General features: G+C 45.0%; 1 protein-coding gene across 4 annotated transcripts; it reads left to right on the top strand.

Annotated features, from left to right (window-relative positions):
- senp7 (SUMO specific peptidase 7) lies at positions 1–24,127 on the top strand. 4 transcript variants are annotated; one of them, XM_042319847.1, is made up of 26 exons: positions 1–544; positions 1,732–2,153; positions 2,996–3,918; positions 5,454–5,613; positions 5,736–5,807; positions 6,030–6,145; positions 8,370–8,621; positions 8,846–8,931; positions 9,243–9,391; positions 9,540–9,933; positions 11,280–11,410; positions 13,052–13,183; positions 13,293–13,326; positions 13,567–13,791; positions 15,721–16,118; positions 16,240–16,370; positions 16,981–17,097; positions 17,186–17,305; positions 17,435–17,527; positions 17,609–17,826; positions 18,266–18,321; positions 18,428–18,471; positions 18,564–18,632; positions 18,720–18,870; positions 19,116–19,175; positions 23,994–24,127. In XM_042319847.1, the coding sequence occupies exons 4-26, from the start codon at positions 5,551–5,553 to the stop codon at positions 24,033–24,035; spliced, it is 3,153 nt and encodes a 1,050-aa protein (XP_042175781.1). In that variant the 5' UTR covers positions 1–544; positions 1,732–2,153; positions 2,996–3,918; positions 5,454–5,550; the 3' UTR covers positions 24,036–24,127. The 4 variants fall into 4 exon arrangements, with proteins under 4 accessions (XP_042175781.1, XP_042175780.1, XP_024271533.2 ...); XM_024415765.2 differs by lacking the exon at positions 23,994–24,127 and adding an exon at positions 19,820–21,119 and having other exon boundaries at positions 2–544; XM_042319846.1 differs by lacking the exon at positions 23,994–24,127 and having other exon boundaries at positions 5,454–5,598; positions 19,116–21,119.
- The last annotated feature ends 444 nt before the right edge of the window (positions 24,128–24,571 follow it).

Below are 24,571 nucleotides of genomic sequence, written 5' to 3' on the forward strand. Positions count from 1 at the left end.
AACAAATAGGGGCTTGTGGCACCATTCGTCCTAACATAATCAGTTTCCCCAAGACCAAGGTAAACAACATGACAAAGACAGCAGAGAGGGGACCATACGTTGGATCAGGACTGACAAGCTGCTTTTTGTGAAATGGAAGGACACTAGGGAATTAACCATGCTCACCACACAACATGAGGTATTCAATAACTACCAATGTCTCAAGGAGGGTGAAAAGTGCCAATGGGGCATGGGGGAGGAAGAATGTCCCTATTCCTGTTTCTGTGAAGGACTACAATGCCAGCATGGAGGGTGTTGACCTATCTGATGCTCTGATAGGCTACTACCAGGTCCTCCACAAGACCAGGAAGTGGTATAAGACTTTTTTCTTACCACTTTGTGGACATTGCTACAGTAAATTTTTTCATTCTCCACAAGCAGATGGCCAAAGCAAAAGGTCAAACCCCTCTCTCCCAGTTGGCCTTCAGAGAGCAGCTGGTGTTGGAAATTGCTGAATTATGGGCCCAGAGCAACCTCACAACCATCACAAGACCCCCCACTCAAGGTGAGCGCCACTATCCAACACATATACCAAAAGACAAAATGAAGAACTGAAAGCATTGCACAAAACACAGGGGTAAAAAAGGGTGAAATCCCAGATCTTCTGTCTGAAATGCCAGTTTGCTTTTTGTTTTCTGGCAGAGAGGGACTGTTTCAAAGACTATCACACCATGGTGAAAGTTCAATCTAATCATCTACACCTGTGATGTAAAAACCAACACAAGTGCCATTTGTAAATAGTTCAGCTTTTTAAAAATGTTTGCACATTTTTATTGAAGGATACGTGTGTAACCAAGTTTGTGTTTGACAAGACACTTTTATATATATTTTTATTTATATCTGTTGCTTTTATAAACAGTTCATTTGTATGTGGGACCAATACATTGGATATGCCTAGGCTAAATGTTGAGGCACTTTGGAGACACCTCGATGTTTGAGAGAGATTTGTATTGTAGAAATGTAGGTTTTATAGTGAAAAATAACTTTTAGGCACACCCAGTGTGCAAAAACTGTGGAATTACCATATCCGGACACGATGGAGAGATTGAAAGGACACTTGAATGTACCCTGGATATCCCATAACACCACCACAATGTTTGAGTGAGGTTGATGTGGTAGAAATTGTGTTTTTATACTGAATAAATAGCATTTAGGGATTGCAAATATGTAATAGCACTGGAATTATCTAATTTACAGACATATGCCACTTTGGAGAGGTTTAGGGACACTTGGAAACGTCCCGAGACCACACCTGACACCACTTACTAAAACATCTGCCCATTTCTAGTTTAATTTCCTCAATCTCCCAGATGTCTTCTTTCCAAATATACCATGTTTTTTCATGTCAGAATCATGTAATTACACAATAGTAGTTACTTTAGTAGTTACTTTTGGTTATGTTTATTTAGGCGGAAATCTATATTTTTACCATTACATTTGAATATGCTCTGCCCATGTAATTTGAGTGTCAAACCAGAACCCCAGGAACCTAAACCCTCTCACCCTCTCCAGATTCCTTCCATACAACTTCAAGTATATTTCCTCCCCAACCGTCCTTCTTGAAAAAAACACAGTCCGTGTTTTCTCAAGTGAAAACTTGAGGCCCCACCTGAGGGACCACTGGTCAACTTCACTAATGGCTTCTTGAACTCTTCTAGCTCTATGGGTAATATTTCTCCCTCTCTTCCACAGATCCCATCATCCGCAAACAATGATCTCCAAATTTCAGGTCTCACCTGGGAGAATACATCATCAATCATAATGGAGAACAAAAAAGGACTAATGACACTTCCCTGGGGGGTACCATTATCTACCTCATAGCTTTCTGACATAGAGATCCCCACCCTGACTTGTATTGATTGCCCAAAAAGAAAATCCTTTATCCAGTTAAAAACCCTTCCTACAACCCCCATGTTATCCAGCTTGATAAGTAGGCCTTCCTTCCACATCATATCATAAGCCTTCTCTACATCAAAGAAAACGCCTCCCACCACCTCTTTATTTGCCTGTGTCTTCCGTATGACTGACTCAAGGCACAGTACAGGATCTATCATTCCCCTGCCTTTCCTGAACCCACTTTGATCTGGTGACATTAGTCCTCTACTCTCTAGAACGTAAGTCAGCCTTTCCATAATCATCCTCTCAATAGTTCACATACATGAGATGTCAACGCTATCGGCCAATCGCTTTAAGGACTAGTAGGGTCTTCCCAGGTCTCCATATTGACACCACTACCGCCTGCTTCTAACTTCCAGGCAGTTTCCCTCCCTGCCACACCTTATTGTAAAGGCCCAATACTTTCCCCATTGCAGTGTCACTGAGATGAGCCATCAGGATGTAACACATCCCATCCTTCCCAGGAGATGTTATCCCAGCTTGAGCTAATGCTCTCTTCATCTCAGCCAATGTAAAAGGGGCATCCCCCACCATCTCTCTCTGATCCAGGAGAGAGATGGTTCTCCTCTGACATCCTCTTTCCCACGTTGCCCCTCTTCTGTCAGATTATTTGAGCTGTGCACCTTCACAAATGCCTGGGCTGACATCTCTGCCTTCTCATTATCTCTCACTGCAATCTCCCCACTTTTCAGCCCAGGGAGATCCAAATCTCATCTGACCCCACTCATCCTCTTAATCATCCCCCATACCGCTCCCACAGGAGTGGTCCTGCCTATGTTTCCACAGAACCGGCGCAAATACATTCTCTTAATCATCCCCCATACCTCTCCCACAGGAGTGGTTCTGCCTATGTTTCCACAGAACCGGCACCAACACTCCCTCTTAGCTGTCCTAATGATCCTCCTTGCTACTGCTTGTGCTTGTTTATACTGAATCAGGCGCTGGTAATTATGGCACCTTTTCAACATTCTGAAAGCCCTGTTCCTACAGTTCAATGCTTCTCTACACTCATCAGTCCACCAAGGAACTGAGTTACTCTTTCTCCCCCTTGTACCCATAGGAATCACCTGCCTTCATCTGACTTGAGATCAACCTGAGATGGCTCCTGTTCACTCAACTCCTCATCATCACTACTCTCCTCTGACAAGTCCTGCGAAGGCTCCACAGTCTTGGATTAATTTCCAAATAGGCTTTCTTTCTCCAACGACTCATGGCGGAGGATAAGCACAGATAGAACAATGAGACCGATATTTGGTTGGCGTTTCCACTTACTACCAAATATGGTGGTGAGAGGAAGCACAGTGGTCGGCAGTGGGGCAAGATAGATTTTGGCCGACATTCGGCTAATTTTGTAATCGATTAATCATTTGATCTCAGTACAGTTTTCTGTTTCCAAAACTAGAATATGTTACCAACAGAGTGGACTACGTTTTTTAGACTTTACCCTTTGCCAATTTTTTAAAAGATTGCGTTGTTTGAAAGGACTGCAAGGGCAAATTGAGTTATTGCACATGCGTACTTCATAGAGTAGGCGTTTCCCAACGGAAATATGCAAATATATGCTAGAACGCACCAATAGGCTCTCGCTATCTCGTGCTTGGCTCTGCCCACCTTGCTTATTCTGCCCACTCTGAATTAATTTTCTCCCATTGGAAATGACAGGCTGTGGTCTATCTTGGGTTAGTTATAAAAAATCTTTGGTTTAAGTGCCTTCAAAAATATGCCATTCATATTTATCTCTATAGGCACTAAAGCGGCCAGATCGTACACTTCCGGAAACACCAGGATGTTCTTCTGTCCAGGAAAAGCGTGAAAATATCTACAACCTGTGCGAACAACGCAACGTGTAGCTATTTAGGATTTTAAAGGCGTTCCAGTTAATCAGCGAGATGCTTTGGAGTGTATGGTAGCTGTTTACATTGCCCTTATCCTCGCTCTTTTGGTCACGTTTGTGTATGTTGCACTAACTCGCTGTATTATTGAGTAAGTATGAGAATCGGGAACAAAAGTTGATGTCTGCTAGTGAGCTAGCTAAATTAGCTAGCTTGCGGGCTAAAAAACAGGCAGGTTTTGCCAGGTTTTATTAGATAGCGTGTCTGTGCATAGCTGGATAATATTGTAGAATGTCAAAGGGCACACACGAAGAGAAGCATTGCATGAGCAGTATTTAACTTCAGTGAAATGCAAATGATTAGCTACCTGAGGGCTAGCTAGAAATTGGTAGTAGCACAGCATGCAAATTCAGAAAATAAATGTGCACCAGCACCACGCGTGACAAGATGCTGCCATTCATGTGTCGCTATTACAAGCTTATAAACATTGGTTTTATTTTTCCTGGCAAAAGCATTAAGGTCAAAGTACAGAATAAAATAATAGCTCTTGCATGTACCTAATGATGCTACAGTCACCAATGTACACTATTATCTACAAAAGTATGTGGACACCCCTTCAAATTAGTGGATTCCGCTATTTCAGCCACACAGGTTGCTGACAGGCGTATAAAATCGAGCATGCAGCTATGGAATAGAATGGCCTTTCAATGTGGCACGTCATAGGATGCCACCTTTCCAACAAGTCAGTTTGTCAAATTTCTGCCCTGCTAAAGCTGCCTCGGTCAACTGTAAGTTGCAACACTCCCTACCGAGTTCCAAACTGCCTCAGGAAGCAAAGTCAGCACAATAACTGTTAGACGGGAGCTTCATGAAATGGGTTTCCATGGCCGAGCAGCCTCACACAAGCCTAAGATCACCATGCGCAATGCCAAGCATCTGCTGAAGTGGTGTAAAGTTTGTAGCCATTGGACTTCGTAGCAGTGGAAATGCTACAGACTTCACCATTTGGCAGTCCAACAGACAAATCTGGGTTCGGCGGATGCCAGGAGAACGCTACCTGCCCCAATGCATAATGCTAGTTTTGTGGAGGAGGAATAATGGTCTGGGGCTATTTTTCATGGTTCGGGCTAGGCCCCTTAGTTCCATTGAAGGGAAATATTAACGCTACAGCATACAATGACATTCTAGATGATTTTGTGCTTCCAACTTTGTGGCAACAGTTTGGAGAAGGCCCTTTCCTGTTTCAGCATGACAGTGCACAAAGCGAGGTCCATACAGAATTGGTTTGGCGAGAATGGTGTGGAAAAACTTGACTGGCCTGCACGGAGCCCTGACCTCAACCCCATCGAACACCTTTGGGGTGAATTGGAACGCCGTCTGCGAGCCAGACCTAATCGCCCAACATCAGTGCCCGACCTCACCAATGCTCTTGTGGCTGAATGGAAGCAAGTCCCCACAGCGTTGTTCCAACGTCTAGTGGAAAGTCTTCCCAGAAGAGTGGAGGCTGTTATAGCAGCAATGGGGGGGGATCAACTCCATTTTAATGCTAATGATTTTGTAATGAGATGTTCAGCTAGCAGATGTCCACATACTTTTTATCATGTAGTGTATGTGTGATTGTGCGCTTGTAAACTGACAGGTACGAAAGTGAATGTATACTGTACATATCATGTGTGTCTGCTGCAGAGCTTGTTGGCTGCGTCACCATCGCTGCCTGGATTGGTCACGGGGCCCTGGAGAAGGAGTGGCCTGAGGTCAAACCCTAAAGCACCAGAGCCTGGTCATGATGGACCATAAGAGAGCACTCACCATTTCACTGGCCGTTGACAAGGTGGATAACTCTCAAGTATGTCTGGCCTGCCTGGCTATATTAGTCCATTGGGATTCCTAGTCTTTTTCTCAGCCACTATGCAATTACTATAATCAACAACAGTGAGCATTTTAACAGTACCCCATTCTGCTTTTAAGATGGGAAGTCCACTAAAAATTCCCAAGATCCTTCTTTCTTCAGAGTTGAGATGTGGGAATGAAGAGTCACAGGTAAATGTTATTCTCTACAGGTCACCTTTCTCTTTCTTTTCTAACTTTTTTTTTTTATCCCTGTGGCCTCCCTGCGAAGTGTACAACACACGCATACACTCAAATATTAAAATGATAGAAAAGTAATTAAATGACAGATTGCGTATTTAACCTTGTTCCCTGAGGTTTTGTTATTGTGATCTGGGTAGTGGGTCAGTACTTCTACCTCCATTTCTCCAACAGATTCACTGGACCCAGATTGCTGGAAACGGAATCAAACTCCAAAAGTCTTGTCAGCAGAATGGATCCATCTCTTTGGATCACGGCCAAGCGGCTTTAGCCCAAGCGGCAATGAACTGGTGAGGAGCAGTATTTATGGAGCCACAGGTGGAGTTATGTTAGGAAGCAAACCTAATTAGCCTGGTTAGGTTAGACTTGTTGACGGTTCATAGATGATCTTGCTCCATAACACGTCAGTTATTAAAGCTGCAATATGTCACTTTTTGGGCGACCTGACCAAATTCACATGTAAATATGTTATAGATCTGTCATTCTCATTGAAATGAACTCTAAGAAGCAGTAGATTTGTTCTTTGTACGTCATTTCTATGCTTCCTGTTCTGAAGTTTAGTTTTTGCGTCTTACTTTCGGTTTTGTACACCAGCTTCAAACAGCTGAAAATACAATATTTTTGGTTATGGAAAATATATTTCACATCGGTTTAGAATGTACAATGATTTTCTACACCATACTTGCTTGTTTTGTCACAAACTGAAATTAGAATTTTAGCAACCAGAAAATGGGAGGGCGAATTCTGCATAGTATATCTTTGAGACAGCCTTTGTCTTTATCTGTGAATTTATTCGGTCCATTTGTACGGTAAGGAGGAATTAATCCACTGTGTCATTGAGTGCAGTTTTCCGAACATTCACCAGATGGAGCTCTTACCCTAAGCACTTTTCTCAGGTACAAGTGCATTCAGAAAGTGTTCATACCCCTTGACTTTTTCCACATTTTGTTATGTTACAGCCTTATTATAAAATTTAGTAAATAGTCCCCCTCCCCTCACCAATGTATACACAATACCCCATAATGACAAAGCAACAGGTTTTTAGAAACTTTTACAAATTTATTAAAAGTAAAAAATGGAAATATCACATTTGCATAAGTATTCAGACCCTTTACTTAGTACTTTGTTGAAGCACCTTTTACAGCGATTACAGCCTCGAGTCATCTTGGGTATGACGCTACAAGCTTGGTACACCTGTATTTGAGGAGTTTCTCCCATTCTTCTCTGCTGATCCTCTCAAGCTCTGTCAGGTTGGATGGGGAGCGTCGCTGCACAGCTATTTTCAGGTCACTCCAGAGATGTTTGATCAGGTTCAAGTCCGGGTTCTGCCTGGGCCACTCAAGGACATTTAGAAACTTGTCCCAAAACCACTAATGTGTTGTCTTGGCTGTGTGCTTAGGGTCGTTGTCCTGTTGGAAGGTGAACCTTTGCCCCCAGTCTTGGGTCCTGAGTGCTCTGGAGCAGGTTTTCATCAAGGATCTCTTTGTACTTTGCTCTGTTTGTCTTTCCCTCAATCCTCACTAGTCTCCCTGTCCCTGACGCTGAAAAACATCCCCACAGCATGATGCTGCCACCACCATGATTCACCATAGGGATGGTGCCAGGTTTCCTTTCTCCTAGACTGGGAGGATACTCGGTCTAGGAGAAAGAGTTAAATATCAGTGCTTGTGTGAAATGTGTTTTGTCTGAATCCAGCTGTATCAAACCTTTGGGAAGAATTAAACTTGGTTAAGCTTCTCTAGTGTCCGTGAGTTATTTACTCTGAAAATTAGAACCTAACACAGGTGACTACCTCATGAAGCTGGTTGAGAGACTGCCAAGAGTGTGCAAAGCTGTCATCAAGGCAAAGGGTGGCTACTTTGAAGAATCTCAAATATAACATATATTTAGATTTGTGTAACACTTTTTTGGTTACTACATGATTCCATATGTGTTATATCATAGTGTTGATGTTTTCGCTATTATTCTACAATGTAGGACATAGTAAAAATAAAGAAACCCTGGAATGAGTAAGTGTGTCAACTTTTGACTGGTACTGTATGTAAATAAGGTCTTTTAATTTTTTTAAACATTGCAATCATTTCTAAAAACCTGTTTTCACTTTGTCGTTATGGGGTATTGTGTGTAGATTGATGCTACATGTTTTATTTAATCCATTTTAGAATAAGGTTGTAACGTAACAAAATGTGGAAAAGGTCAAGGCGTCTGAGTGCTTTCCGAATGCAGTGTAGCTGACAGGGTACCCCCACTACTGATACTGTTGAGCTATAGCTGCAGTGACAGTGCTTATCTTTATCACACACACACACTGCCTGGTCCTATCAACCCCATTCCATCTGTCTGTCCCTCCCCCCTATAGTCTCACGTGTCATTTCCCTATTGGTTAACTTTAAAAGAGATGACCCAGAATGGCCATCAAGATATTACATTTAAGTCCTTTAACAGATGCTTGTCACGATGACACATGGGTCGTAGGGATCTAAAGATTCTGACTGGTTCTGTTCCTTCCTTCAGCACGCAGCTCCAGTTGGTCCTCACGGATGTCCTGAAGACGGAACAGGGGCAGGCCTACCTAGACAGGAAGATGCGTGGCAAGATGACAGGAACTGGAGAGAGGAAGAGAGAGTCACCGATGGGGAGCGGGCAAAGGAGGGTGTCTCAGAGTAGCAGAGAGGGGAGGGAGGATTGTAGAGATTTTATAGCACACAGAAAGAGACCCCATGACCACCCCACTCCCACCTCGACCCCGACCCGCAAGGAGAGGAGGTAATGCTTGGTTAAATGTTGCTGAATTCAGCTTGGCTGTTGGAGAGGGGACGCTGTATGCAGATGAATTTCTGTAGATGATTACAGTGGAGTCTGTTAAGTGTAGGGAACATGTCTTCCTTTTTAGGATGCCAGTGAACGATTTAAGAGTTAAAACACAGCACAAGGTCAGCATGCAGTGGAATAATTGTTTTTCTATTACTTTTTCTTTCTCTCTTGTTTAGGTCACACCACAGAAGGGGGTCAGAGGAAGACGAGGAGGTGAAGGAACTTTTAATAGGAGAGGAAAACATCAAAGACCAGAGATGCAGTGAGTCCGCCATCACACACACACACTCCCCCTGCTACTGCGTTCCCTATCTCCCCTTTTCTGAGGGTTTTCCTTATTGGAAAGGATCTGTAGTATTCCTGGCCTCAATCCTGCTGTAAAGTAACAAACTCTTTTACTTTTATAGAGCTGTAAAACAAAGACCTGCTGAATGTGCTTTTCATCTCTTGCTAACACACACAGGCAAAGTTGATTTAATTCTATGTTACGGTCATTTGTTTTCCCATATCTGCTGCACTACTTTCTGGAGAGTAGTAACACGTTTATTGTTTCAACGTCTCTCTCCTCTGCAGACAGTAGTGTGTCAGGGAGGCACAGTTCACGGGAACCCCTGGAGGAGGTGACCTTTACTGAGGGGGACATGCACCAGGAAAAGCCTTACCCACAATCCACCAGGACTAGGAAGGCAGATTCAGGTTCAAGCGAATCCACACATGTTGAGGTAGAGTCTTCGGGTAGAAGTTACTTAAATACTGATATTAAAGTTGACTGACTTTAAGGCTGAAGCCAAGAACCTGCAAGCTGCTAACCAAACCATTAGACAACCTGCCCTGGGGCTAAAGTAACACCCTATCTCTCTTTGTTTCTAGAGGGAGAGTTGGAGGAGGGAGTCTGGGCTCTACAGTAATGGACAGGTGAAGGATGGAGGGATGAATGATGGAGTGGCAGAGGGCTTGACCACAGACGCCTCCAGGAGCTCCAGAGGGAGCGTGCTGCACCTCTCCAGGGAGGCCAGAGGCGGGGGAGGACTGCCCCCCAAACAGCTGTGTCTGGGGGGGACGGGGGGCATAGACACTAATGTAGCATCCATAGAAGTAGAGGTGGACCCCTCAAACTTTGACGGGACCCCGATGGTAGTCACTGTGGGGGAAGACAGGGAAGTTGCCATCTCCTCTAACCCCAGCTGTGGAGGGGTTAATGAGAGGAGAGGAACCCTGTCCTCCAGCCAGGATAGGACGCCCAAACTCAGTCCTGTTGAACCCAGTGAGTATAGAGCTACGTATAGGCTATCATTGTTCACTGCATATCTGCACTCCTGGTGTGTGTGTTTCTCCTGACTCTCTCAATGAAACAAACACACACACAGATCCCCACCCTTCCCTCCTCCTGGAATAGCGTCATCATAATATAGTCTTATTTCTCTGCCTACGGGCACTGACCCTAACATGGTGACCATGCCGCTCACGTTGCAAAATAAATGTACACATACATGTTATTCAATCATTGCACCCACACTGCTCGCGAGCGTCTGCGTAGCCTGGCGCTAAAATAGAACGCACCTTAAAGTTGGTTGCTGACCTCCATATAGTCCAAAGAAGAAGGTTAGCTAAATTGCCATAAATGTTTAATGCTTATCGACCTGTCCCCAAATGAATATAGTTGGTTCAGATTTTTTAAACCTGCGTGTCCTGATGGTGTCTGGTGTGGGTGGACAATATCAACATGCCAGTTGTCTGGTCAGCATGTAACTCTGAACCAACTATATTAATTTGGGGACAGGTCGAAAAGCATTAAACATTTATGGCAATTTATCCAGCTAGCTTGCTGTTTCTAGCAAATTTGTTGTGGAATATAAACATTAGGTTGTTATTTTACCTGAAATGCACAAGGTCCTCTACTCCGACAACTAATCCACAGATAAAATGGTAAATCGAGTTTACTAGAAACAATCTCTCCTCCTTCAGTCTTCTTCTTCTTGGGACCTTATAACTTTAAGGTGCGTTACCACCACCAACTGAACTGGAGTGTGGACATCAGTTTATCTTTCAATCACCCACGTGGGTATATGCTCCTAAAAACCAATGAGGCGAGGCGAGACCTGCAGTGCGTCACAAATAGAACCAAGTTCTATTTTAGTGCCAGGCTGCGCAGACGCTTGCGAGCAGTGTTTGAATAACATGTATGTGTACATTTATTTTGCAAAGCTCGAGCCCGCGACGCGAGCGATGTGGTCAGCATGTCAGCCCCCTCACACACAAGCACACATACTGTCTGTCTGTAACACGGACCGCCGGATCTGTGCTTGTGACTGTCTGTGTCAGTATGCCCAGTGTGTGTTGAGTGCGTTTCTGTGACTCTGCCAGTATTGCCTTTTTAACGTTTTCATTTGTTTGTGTACAGTACATGTCTGTATGTGTCTGAAATAGCACAAGCTGTGCCTTACAACACTGGCATTGCTATGGTTACTGCCCCCCCCAACATAGCAGGATTACTGCTGTCTGCATCTTTCCTTCACAGTGCATTACATTACGGTCATCGTGTGAGAGAGATTATAATTAGGCTGATATATACAGTATTCCACTGCAACGTGTTTAATGTGTGTGTTCTAGTCGTTCTCTCCAGTGATGAGGAGGTAGTCACCCCGTCCCACAGTTCAGTCCTTTGGCCACAGACTAGTGAGTGTGAGTCCCAGAGAAACCATGCTCAGGAAGACAACGTGGTGGAAGAGACGGACTTTCAGGTGGGCAAATACAACTTCTACACATGACATCGTAAAGGACAGAATAGGGGGATCTCGCAATGGATGCAGCAAAGAGATCAATCGATTTCTACTAAAACAATGTAAAATCCATGGCAATGCCACTCAGGTGTCCCCCTGTGGGGGAAAGATTAAGAATGTCCTCATTGCCCCCATCAAAATGAACCTAGGCTACATTTAGGCTATTGCTTATATGTGCATTTCACACTATTTGGGGCAAAAATCTGTGTATAATGCTTGTATGGAGGTAAACCCCAATACATGTTCTGTTATCATCACCAATCAACTGCATTACACTTAAAAACATCTTCAAGTACCACCACCAATTTCTATATGGCTAGCTATGCTACCAGCTTATATGAACAGGAGTTACGATATAGCTGACATTTTTCTAACCCCGAAAAAAAAAAAGTCCCAAATATTATGCCGCAAACATAGCCAAATATATCCAAATCAGATTTTAGTAATCACCTGTTAGAACACACAAATCATGACATATTTGACAAATATCCACTTTGTGCACCAATGACGTTCTTTCCCCCACGGTCTGCGTTCCATTGACCTCTTTACTGCATGTATGGATGACATCACAAAGGGCAGAACAGGGGGAGCTCACAATGGATGACGTCACAAAGGGCAGAACAGGGGGAGCTCACAATGGATGACGTCACAAAGGGCAGAACAGGTGAGCTCACAATGGATGACGTCACAAAGGGCAGAACAGGGGAGCTCACAATGGATGACGTCACAAAGGGCAGAACAGGTGAGCTCACAATGGATGATGTCACAAAGGGCAGAACAGGTGAGCTCACAATGGATGACGTCACAAAGGGCAGAACAGGGGAGCTCACAATGGATGACGTCACAAAGGGCAGAACAGGTGAGCTCACAATGGATGACGCCACAAAGGGCAGAACAGGGGGAGCTCACAATGGATGACGTCACAAAGGGTTGGGAACTGGGCAGATTCTGTGACATCACAAAGGGCTTGACCTGGCCTGGATGATATCACAAAGGGCTTGACCTGGCCTGGATGATATCACAAAGGGCTTGACCTGGCCTGGATGATATCACAAAGGGCTTGACCTGGCCTGGATGATATCACAAAGGGCTTGACCTGGCCTGGATGATATCACAAAGGGCTTGACCTGGCCTGGATGATATCACAAAGAAAAGCACAGAGGGATGGGATGTCACAAAGGGCTGCTCACAGAGGGATCTGGGTAGAGGCAGGTGGGGGGAAAAGGGAAGGTGTTTCATGATTAGACTGGCCCTAGGAGGCAGAACCACCATCTTTATAGGCCAGAGTGGGGATACTGTAGCTCCCACGTACTGCTGTCAGCCACAACATAGGAGGACAAGCAAAATACCTTCTGCTGCACTACATACAAGTGAACACACATCATTTAAACCTATCTGTTGATTAACTAAGTCTCTCACACGAACCCCTTCTATGCCTCATTGCTTATCCGGATTCTAAAGTGTCCTCGTTATCAGAAAGCATGTTTGTTATGTGCTTGCATGCATGCACACGTGTGTTTGTGTGTGTCATTCATCAATATGTGTGTGTGTGTTGCTCATCAATTTGTGTGTTACTCATCTGTGTGTGTGTGTGTGTTCCAGGTGATGCCTGTGGTGGTGACAGGGTTTGGGGTGGCCAGTTTCCCCAGCACTGAGGACTCTGAGGGTATGGTCCTACCCTTCTCTGCCCTGCACTGTGGGGGGGTCCGAGGGGAGTCCAGCGGAAACCTCATGGTAAGGTTCTGTACACTGCTCCAACTGGAGAATGGGTGCAGTACATTCTAGAATAGGCATGCAATGCAGTGGTTATGTAACATGGGGCCCTTTCTTTCGTCCTTTGCAGATCACAAACCACAGAATCATCATACCAATTAAAGGTAACCAGCACCCCTGGACTTTGCTTGTGTTCTCACCACACCACACCATTGACCATACAGTCCTGGTCCTCTATTTAAACTTGAATCATTAATCGTTTTCAATTATTACTTGGTCCAACCTGAACATGACCGTGTGCGGTCGCCCATCTGTGCCCTGTCTGTGACCCAGGGCAGGCGGTGGTGTGGGGTGGTGGCCTAGATTGTTGACCCCTCTCTCCCCTCTGTCGCCTGCCCCCTCAGGCCAGGTAGATGTGATGGTGACTGTGGAGCGCTGTCAGCTGTGGAAGTACAGCATCTGGGACAGGGAGGAGCTACAGGAGAGAGGGCTGGGGTGTGAGGTCAAGGGAGAGATGGGGCAGCCTCCCCCCGCCCTCCTCCTCCTCTACGTGTCAGAGGCCCAGGCAGTCGCCGTTCAAGAAGACCTGAGGGAGCTGTCAATCAAACAGGCCTTAGAACCACCCACTGGTGAGAGCCTGCCTTTGGAACCAAATTGTGTGTTAGTGTTGCACTGTATACCAAAACATTTTCGATAGTAGAACATGAAAAAAATGGTCCGGTACGAGAATCGTCAGTCACAATGTGTCTCACATCATCTACTGATTGAGAAAGGATCAAGCGTGTCAGCGTAGCCCATGTCCCCTGATAATACACAGTGCATGTTCCCCTCTCATACTGACTCTAGTCTGTCCTGTATCATGTTATCTCCTCTCTGATACTGACTCTAGTCTGTCCTGAGGAATCACTGGGAGTCTGGACTGTATCATGTTGTTATCTCCTCTCTCATACTGACTCTAGTCTGTCCTGAGGAACCACTGGGAGTCTGGACTGTATCATGTTGTTATCTCCTCTCTCATACTGACTCTAGTCTGTCCTGAGGAACCACTGGGAGTCTGGACTGTATCATGTTGTTATCTCCTCTCTCATACTGACTCTAGTCTGTCCTGAGGAACCACTGGGAGTCTGGACTGTATCATGTTATCTCCTCTCTCATACTGACTCTAGTCTTTCCTGAGGAACCATCTCCTCTCTCATACTGACTCTAGTCTGTCCTGAGGAACCACTGGGAGTCTGGACTGTATCATGTTATCTCCTCTCTCATACTGACTCTAGTCTGTCCTGAGGAACCACTGGGAGTCTGGACTGTATCATGTTATCTCCTCTCTCATACTGACTCTAGTCTTTCCTGAGGAACCACTGGGAGTCTGGACTGTATCATGTTGTTATCTCCTCTCTCATACTGACTCTAGTCTGTCCTGAGGAACCACTGGGAGTCTGGACTGTATCATGTTATCTCCTCTCTCATACTGACTCTAGTCTGTCCTGAGGAACCACTGGGAGTCTGGACTGTATCATGTTATCTCCTCTCTCATACTGACTCTAGTCTGTCCTGAGGAACCCCTGAACTCACTGGGAGTCTGGACTGTATCATGTTGTTATCTCCTCTCTCATACTGACTCTAGTCTGTCCTGAGGAACCACTGGGAGTCTGGACTGTATCATGTTATCTCCTCTCTCATACTGACTCTAGTCTGGACTGTATCATGTTATCTCCTCTCTCATACTGACTCTAGTCTGTCCTGAGGAACCACTGGGAGTCTGGACTGTATCATGTTGTTATCTCCTCTCTCATACTGACTCTAGTCTGGACTGTATCATGTTATCTCCTCTCTCACGCTGCACAGAAGTTAACACACTTGAGTAATGCAACACAGCATGTAGAAATGTTGAAACTGTTCACCAAACAATGTCCATTATAGGCTAGAACACTTGCAGGAAGATACTGCTAACATCCAGCTTTGTAGGCTAACTTTTCTTGCTGAACTAACAGCGGAAGCTAATGTCAGTTCACTACCCTAGAACCATAACGCAAAATATGCTGATTTCAAAGCTGATTGTCGCCAAAAACCATATTCAATGTCAGAAACGTTGTTCATTCACATCTTTCCTGTCTCTCTCACTGTGTGTGTGTGAGTGACATCTTTAGGTCTTAGAGACGCACTCTTTCATAAAAGAAGACATTGCTTCGTCTATGCAAATGTTGTTGATCAGTAGAGTAAAATAAGTCCATTCAATGATGACCGTTTGTTTATGTTATGTGCTGAGATTGATTGTATAGTTGATTCATTAATGCATACATGGCTGAATATGAAAAATGGACATGAAACATTTCAAGTGTGATATTGAAGTCTTCAGATCGTCTGGAATAAGTGCCCTTCTAAAACGTCAGCTTCTTTTTTGCAGTGTTGTTGTTTTGGTATCGTGATACTAAACCTGGTATCAAAGTCAAAATTCTGGTCTTGTGACAACACTAGTATGTGGATAGGTGGGTGTTTGCTCAAGTGGGTGTATGCCCATGTGTGTGTGTGTGTGTGTGTGTGTGTGTGTGCGCTCATAGGCCAGGCCAGTCCCTTCCTCCTGCTGACTCTGCATGCCCCTCTGGAGGGGGTGGAAGGGGCTCTACTTCGCTCCATCCTCGACATCATCTGTCTCAACAACGTCGACGCTGCATGTCTCTGGGGGAACGCTCCCATCAACGAGGCGGTGGTCCTCCACAGTCCCCTCCTGTCATTGGATGACAGTCTGGCGCTGATCGGTAGAACCGGACTAGACCATCAGCTGCTCTCCCTACTGGGACAGAACAATGCCGAGCCTGTCACAGAACCCGACCAAGACAGAGACACACCTGGGCCAAATCTGGACACTGTGGAGGGAGAGTCACAGACACCACCGGAGACAGAGGTACAGGCAGAGGAGGAGGAGCAGAGGGAGGCAGAGAGCGTACCCCTCGCTGAGGTTGGTAGTACTGTGTGTGTGTGTTTGGGTGTGGAGACGGATGTCATCAAGCTCTACATGAATGATCAAATGAACAACATGTAACCTATTACACTTCCTCTGTCTTTTGTCCCCCCTCCAGGAGAGTCCAGTCCAGCCCAGACCCGTGTACACAGTGTGTCACAGCAGAACCAGAGGCTCCTACTCTGTGTTCTTGGGCCCGAAGCCAGGCTCCAACTGGACCCGATACAAGCACCAGGGCCCCACACGCAGGCAAGCTACACAACTCCCATGATTTGTTGATTCTTTGAAACAGGTGTGTAAGTGCAGGGCTTGAACGAAAGCCTGCACACCATATTGGTCTACAGGACCAGAGATAGAGACCCTTGCTGTAGAGTAGTGGTTCCCAAACTGTGTGGTCAGCAGGGCAGGCGCAGAAAATAATAAAATAATAATAAGGAACTTAGTCCAGCATTAAACTTACTCTTGAAAGTTGTAATGTAGAATGCACAAGGTGCAATTTCTAAATTGGGTAGTGCATCGTCAGTTCCCCTTGTCATGTTAGTCATTGCATAGCTTAGAGAGCTATTTATAACTTGTCTAGATCAACTAGCACATCAGCTAACATTTTTTATCACATGGATACACATTAGACATGACAAAATGTGTGAAATTGCAGGAAATAAGCTTTAAATCTGCAAAATTCTCTCCACTAACAAGAGGGGTGTGAACAGTTTGTGTCATGAACAGTGCCTGTGCCCATAGAAATAGATGCGGGGGAGAGGGGGCCGGAGTGAAAACATTTGGGAACCCCTGATGTAGACAATTGTTAGTGTAGATATGTGGTTTCACTCTTAGTTATGTTCTTTCTGATCCTTCTCAGGTTGATCCAGTTTCCTCCACCGCCTTCCAAAGGAGGGATCGCCGTGACAACAGAAGATCTGGAGTGCCTTGACAACGGCCAGTTTCTGAATGATGTCATCATCGACTTCTACCTCAAGTGAGTGACATCGTCAGTTCGGTGCATGGAGAACAGTTTCAACAACATGGAGGACAGTTTCAACCTGTGCATGTCTCTGTCCCAACAGGTATCTGCTTCTGGAGAGGGTTCCGCAGGATGTGGCTGATCGCGCTCACGTCTTCAGCAGCTTCTTCTACAAGCAGCTCACTCGCCGAGACAATGCCAGTGAGGACAGTACCAGCGTCTCGTAAGTGTGTGTGTGTCTCTATTTTAGTTGATCAATTATGGATTTGTATCTTTGTTTTGTGTGTTTTTGTTTGTATGTGTGTGTCTCTTGACGTGTGTGTGTGTGTGTGTGTGTGTGGTCTGTCCCCAGAGCGCAGCGGAGGCGGCATCAGCGGGTGAAGACATGGACACGACATGTGGACATCTTCCAGAAAGACTTCCTGTTTGTGCCTGTCAATCAGGAGTGAGTGACACACACACACACACACACACACATCAATAAATAAACTGTGTGGCTCATAGTGCTTTCTTCCTTATATGACAGAGCCCACTGGTACCTGGTGGTGATCTGCTTCCCTGGCCTGGAGGAGCCTCAGTGTGAGGAGGGGAGCAGCCCAGCCTCGCTGAGAGGAACAGGGGGAGAGAAGCCAGACGAGGCCCAGGCTGAAGAGGAGGCCTCTGGGTCCAAAAAGCTAAATGGCATCAGTGAAGTCACCCCTGAATCAATTAGCACTGACAACCAGGACAAACTGACAGTTACAGGTATGTGTGTCTGTAGTCCTCTCATCCTGTCTCTCAGGATATTACATGTCTTTATGTCAAACTGACATAATAGTCACACATTAGTGAACATGTGCGTAGGTTTAGGAGTATAACTCTCATATATGTTTTAGATAAATACGCAGGGTGGAAAACTAGAGCTGTAGTCTGTGGGTAGGATGGAGTCAGAACCGTGAGGGGAGAGCTGCTCAGAACTCCAGTCACAGGCAGAAACACAGAATGAGGCTGGAACTCAAGAGGCTTTTATCTACAGGGTTTTTTATGATGCATTCTTTATATCACTGTGCTGCAATAACATTCACAATGACAATAGTAACAACTACAATAGGAACAGGGTTGCTGTTAGGAAATACTAGTGCTGAAGTCCTGGGATTTAGCAGGAGGAGGATAATTGCTGATCCTGCTGCTGTTTTCTCTCTAGTTTCAAATGTTGTGGTACAGAGTGAATCAGTACTCCAGCCACCTCCTGGACCTCTGGTAAGACATCTCTCTCTTTAGGAATCTCTGTTTCTTTTTACATTCAGTTGTTTTCCTTCTCTCTCACTCTGTTGTCTTTCTTACATTCTGTCCTTCTTCTCGCTAGGACTGCACTGAGAAGACCTGTCACAGAGAGACCATCTGTAAACGGTGAGTGGATGACCACACACACACACACACAAAGAAAGTGTGTTCTAGAGATCTTAACTAGATGTTTATATGCACATCTCCTCTCTCCGTAGACCCTGTATTCTCATCATGAACTCCCTCAAGTTTTCCCTCCATGAGCGCATCTTCAAACTCTTACGGGAGTGAGTCTACTATTGAATGGAATGTTGTGTGTGTGTGTGTGTGTGTGTGTGTTGTTCCCTTAATGTACCAGCTATCTCTGGTGCCAGGTACCTGCAGTCGGAGTGGGAGCTGCGTCGGGGCTCTGTGCGCGAGTTCAGTTCTGAGCAGATGCGAGGCTCCCACTGTAAGGTCCCCCTACAGGACAACAGCAGCGACTGCGGCCTCTACCTGCTGCAGTACGTGGAGAGCTTCCTGCAGGTAACTGTACGCATGGAAGAAGAACATGCATAGGAATTCACATGCTCCCACCTGTAACCAGCCTGGTATTGAACTCTTGTCATGTCTGATCAACTCAAGACCCCGTTATCCAAAGGAACTTAAGCTTGTGTCTTCAGGTCTCAGACAAGGTTGCTCACGTGTTTCTCTTATGAGACCATACTCACCAAACACATACACCTACATATAACTTTTCTATCTCTCTCTCCTACCCTTTCTCCCTTTAGGACCCTGTGGTGCACTTTGAACTCCCCCTGTGCCTAGAACGCTGGTTCCCACGGCAACAGGTGAGGAGGAAACGAGACGAGATCAGGGACCTGGTGCTACACCTGTACAGACACCAGAGGGGCACGGTGGGGAGTATAGGAAATGTAGTCAGCTAGGGCATGGGGGGTAATATTATGGCTGTGACCATATCAGTATCGCAATGTTTTTTCCATGGCAAAAATGAAAACACGAAGCAGACCAAACACTTTGGTCCTTTAAAAACCTGCTGTATGTAAAATATTGTGTGCTATAGCTTGGAAAATAAATAAATGTGACTCTGGGTGACAACATGAGGATGTTTGTTTCCAACATTAGGACTGTTTTCCTGAAGAAGTTAAATCTGCTTTGTGTTTTGTTTCTTTGACATGATACTAACGAGTGTTGCGGTACTGGTATTATCTTGGCCCTAGGTAGTATAGGAAACATGGGAAATGTAGTCGGGCACAAGTGGGTAGTATAGGAAACATGGGAAATGTAGTCGGGCACAAGTGGGTAGTATAGGAAACATGGGAAATGTAGTCGGGCACAAGTGGGTAGTATAGGAAACATGGGAAATGTAGTCGGGCACAAGTGGGTAGTATAGGTAACATGGGAAATGTAGTCGGGCACGGTAAGCACCTTGGCTGCATTCCAAACACTTAACAGACACACCCTCTCCCCTCAGCCCTCAAATTAAGTGGACACTTCTGATGACGGGTCATGACGTCTGGCAGGGCAAGGGAGGAAGGAATGATTTTTAAATGGAGCGCCCTTGCCCGGAAGTTTGTCACTCGTTTGTCCCACAACAATTGTGTTTTTAGCCACCAGTGGCTTGTGGGTGCTTTATATGAGCTACAGTCAATTCTGATTTTATGTCTACTTATATTAACTATATAATTATTCATATACGTCTACTGTATGATAGCTAGCAAACTAATTAGCTAACTAAGGTTAGCCTGCCAAGCTGGAACTTCTGAACTTTTTATTTCTACAATTTCCAAAAACTAACCAAACAAAAGCATCATTACTTTTATGAGACGTGTTTGTGCATTAGTAGCACAATTTCTAACTTATTTACATTCGTTTTTACTCACACTTGTATGTTGACTTCTCCATATTGACGTTGAGGTTTTAAGTTTTGGCTGAGTTTTCTTAGCGGAAGTGCAATCATCGCAAATTGAATTATGGGGCATTACAGGCCCGAAGTGAACATAATAGTACACTTGCAAACTCAATTAAAAACAAGGGCTGATGGGGCTTACGTTTTGAACTTCCCTTGTTTGGCTAATCGTTTGGAGTGAAGGCCAAGATGGTGACGGGGATTCCCCCGAGGGCATAAGACAAGGGTAAGTGGAGGAAGGTGTTTCTTTTGTGAGTTTGAAACGCAGCCCTTGAGATTCTGCTCATGCTGAGCAACCAGTACATTTACATTTCAGCCTGATATATTAAAATATTATTTAAGCTTTTGTAGTTGTATCACTGGCCAGCTGGCCACCATTCAAATTACATGCAGATGTCTCATGTCAACCTGTAAATTGTCACTAACGTCAAAGGCTGTTGCATTAATGATTTAAATCTCTCCGGGGATGAATATGAAGGACTTCCTGCAGCAGCTGTAGAGTGTCTCTTTCGGTGCTTGTTTTAAGCTGAGGCATTAAACGGGTCTTCCACTGAAATTCAACAGTTTAAACAGGTTCTTCTTTACTTTTTCAGTGTAACATCTCTTTAGAAAGTCTGTCCCCTCTGCACCTTATAGATGGGCCCTACATCCCACCACTATAGCCTCGTTTAACATGAGATCAGACTGAACAGTCTTGCATTTATTATTTCACCTGTGTTGTACTATTTATTTCTCCCCTAGGTGATTTTATTGTAACTTATGTCAGTTAGATTTTTACATGTGGATTTTGTTTCTAAAATGTACATTTTGATGAAATGTGTTTTGAATATAAAATGTAATAAATACATTTGTAGTCTGAATTACAGCAATTCATTTTCTGTTCATTTAACGCCGATTTTCTGCAATTTTCTGACATGTTGCGTCGCCACTGTTTGTCCACACCCAGCTGAGGGTCCACTGCGCTTGGCTGATGTACCCTCAGGGTAGAACCTCCACACGCACATACACACATGGATGCCGAGAGACCTAAGATTTCTGTGGAATGCTGGGGGTAGGGATTTTGTAGGATTTAGGAAAGAGACTGGCTTGTCCAGAAAGAACCCCTAGCCATGAGCAGTTGTTGGTCTGATTTATGCGGTGGGTGTGTGGGTGTATGGGGTATGATATGTCAACATTTTGCAAGATCGCCTGCTGTCTTGTAAGATGGTTACACAACCTCCTGGTTAGTGTGAGATCACGCTCACATTTTAACAACACTTCAGCCCGAACTGGGCAGACTGAGGCCAGGGTGGGCGGATATAAATCTCCAGGAATAGTATTGTTGCTTGCCGGGAGGTGAATGGCGATTCCAGGTCAAAGGTTAGCAATCTCAGTTTTTTTAGTGCTACTGTAGTGTTTGTGTCAGTAAGGGAACATAAGAGGGAAACCTGATTGGAAGGATGATTAGACATTGAGTTCTAAGTTCTACATGGGTTCCAACTGTCCCAATCACCCATTCACTGGGAGGTCCCTCTGGTCCTTATGCAGATAGACTTCCTCAAGATTCTTAGGAATTATGACCTCACTGTCTACTTTGGTGGTACCATCCCAGATTGTTGTTGACATGAGGCTGCCCAGACACCAGGCAAGGTCTCATTGTCTCTCTGAGATAGTGAAAGGCTCTATTTGGCTAAATCTCTGTTAGAGTTTAGTCCAGTGTGGGGAAAAGCTCCTGTTGATAGTCCCAGGCAGCTCTAGAGTGGGTGAACCAGATAAGAACCACAACATTCCAAACCTCTGTTAGAACGATAAAGAACAACAAACATTAACCAATCAGAAAGAGTTAACATTCTACACTAATTTGATTCAATGATGCTTTTGTTATTCCTTTTCTAGTTTTAGACAGTTTAGCAACAGTGGCAAGTTCATTGTATGGGGTAACCGGTCTCATACACAACAGATGTGTAGCACTCATTCTGTGCCAAAACACTGTCCACATGCCAGCTATCAATGCAGGATGCTGTGCTTCTCAATTGCTTCCCAGATAGTTGTCCTGCTATGATCTCAGGTTACAGGGTAAAGAGCTCAGGGCATTACAGAGTGAGTGGGGCTATGCAGGGCATTACAGAGTGAGTGGGGCTATGCAGGGCATTACAGAGTGAGTGGGGCTATGCAGGGCATTACAGGGAGAGTCACCACTCCATGCACAATGGTCCTGGCTCTCTAGCTAATTGTTTGGCCCACAGCCTGGGACACAATCGGAGACTATTTAGGCCCCTGAGGTGACCTGATAAGATCAGATGGGTAGCAATATAAAATATCTCCACTTTGCTCTCTGATTGGCTAGATGGAATTGCTGCCAAGTTGGCAATGGAGGTTCCAAAACAATTGCATTGCAACTAACAAGCTTATCTATGGTGAACAAATCCTCCCCAAAACCAAAGTTTTCTATATACGTTACACAGGTGATGGCCTAGTAGGTTACTGTTGTACAACAGAGTGGTTGCGTGCAACAGTAAGTGCTACAGTAAGTTGATTAGCTGAAGTTAATTTGCCTGTCCACCCACTGGGCAGCAGGTAGCCTAGCGGTTAAGAGTATTGGGCCAGTAACCGAAAGGTCGCTAGTTTGAATCCCCAAGGTGGAAAAATGAGCAGGGCAGTTAAGCCCCAACAACAACTGCTCCCTGGGTGTTGATGATGTTGATTAATTAAGGCAGCACCCCCTCCCCCCGCAACTCTCTGATTCAGAGGGGTTGGGTTTAAATGCGAAAGCCACATTTCGGGTTGAATGCATTCAGTTGTACAACTGACTAGGTATCCCTTTCCCATTATTAAGCTGAATTGAGGGTCATTGACCTACATTTTCTGTTATGTAACTGTTAAAGCCCCCCTGTATTTTTTAAAACTTTTGTCCAAAATGCCTAGTCTGATCCTGTGGGCTTTAGGAAACACATTTTTACATACACAGCCATGATTGGCTGATGGTCTAGAGCCCACCCCCTTACCCACATCAACGGTCATTGGTCTATTATGATCAGATCAGATTGTGACATCATGATCTGGTCCAAAAATTCCATCCCACCTGACCAGGCTGAAATTCCAGCCATTTTTTCAAATAGTTCTTCCACAAAAAGTGCATTATCATAATCTTCAAAATTTAATAGTGTAGAAATATAATTTAAAAAACTGCGAAATCTAGTTTTAAATTGCAGTGCCCCTTGTAACCCTGAACCGCCCTTGCTGTCTCTGCCTGGCCGGTTCCCCTCTCTCCACTGGGAATCTTTGCCTCTAACCCTATTACAGGGGCTGAGTCACTGGCTTACTGGTGCTCTTCCATGCCGTCCCTAGGAGGGGTGCGTCACTTGAGTGGGTTGAGTCGCTGATGTGGTCTCCCTGTCTGGGTTGGCGCCCCCCCTTGGGTTGTGCCGTGGCGGAGATCTTTGTGGGCTATACTTGGCCTTGTCTCAAGATGGTAAGTTGGTGGTTGAAGATATCCCTCTTGTGGTGTGGGGGCTGTGCTTTGGCAAGGTGGGTGGGGTTATATCCTGCCTGTTTGGCTCTGTCTGGGGGTATCATCGGATGGGGCCACAGTCTCTCCTGACCCCTCCTGTCTCAGCCTCCAGTTTTTATGCTGCGGTAGTTTATGTGTTGGGGGCTAGGGTCAGTCCGTTATATCTGGAGTATTTCTCCTGTCTTATCCGGTGTCCTGTGTGAATTTAAGTATGCTCTCTAATTCTCTGTTTCTTTCTCTCTCTCGGAGGACCTGAGCCCTAGGACCATGTCCCAGCACTACCTGGCATGATGACTCCTTGCTGGAGTGCTAACCATCCCAGACCTGTTGTTTTCAACTCTCTAGAGACCACAGGAGTGGTAGAGATACTCTCAATGATTGGCTATGAAAAGCCAACTGACATTTACTCCTGAGGTACTGACCTGTTGCACCCTCGACAACTACTGTGATTATTATTATTTGACCCTGCTGGTCATTTATGAACGTTTGAACATCTTGGCAATGTTCTGTTATAATCTCCACCCGGCACAGCCAGAAGAGGACTGGCCACCCCACATAGCCTGGTTCCTCTCTAGGTTTCTTCCTAGGTTTTGGCCTTTCTAGGGAGTTTTTCCTAGCCACCGTGCCTCTACACCTGCATTGCTTGCTGTTTGGGGTTTTAGGCTGGTTTTCTGTACAGCACTTTGAGATATCAGCTGATGTACGAAGGGCTATATAAATTAATTGATTTGATTTTGAGATACTCTACCTCTGCCGAGCAATAGCTCGAGACTTCCTTGGATATCGTGCACCAGCTGTTATTTACAAAAATACAGAGTCCTCTACCC

This window comes from Oncorhynchus tshawytscha, linkage group LG03 (genome assembly GCF_018296145.1).
Source record: "Oncorhynchus tshawytscha isolate Ot180627B linkage group LG03, Otsh_v2.0, whole genome shotgun sequence".
Classification (NCBI taxonomy): domain Eukaryota; kingdom Metazoa; phylum Chordata; class Actinopteri; order Salmoniformes; family Salmonidae; genus Oncorhynchus; species Oncorhynchus tshawytscha.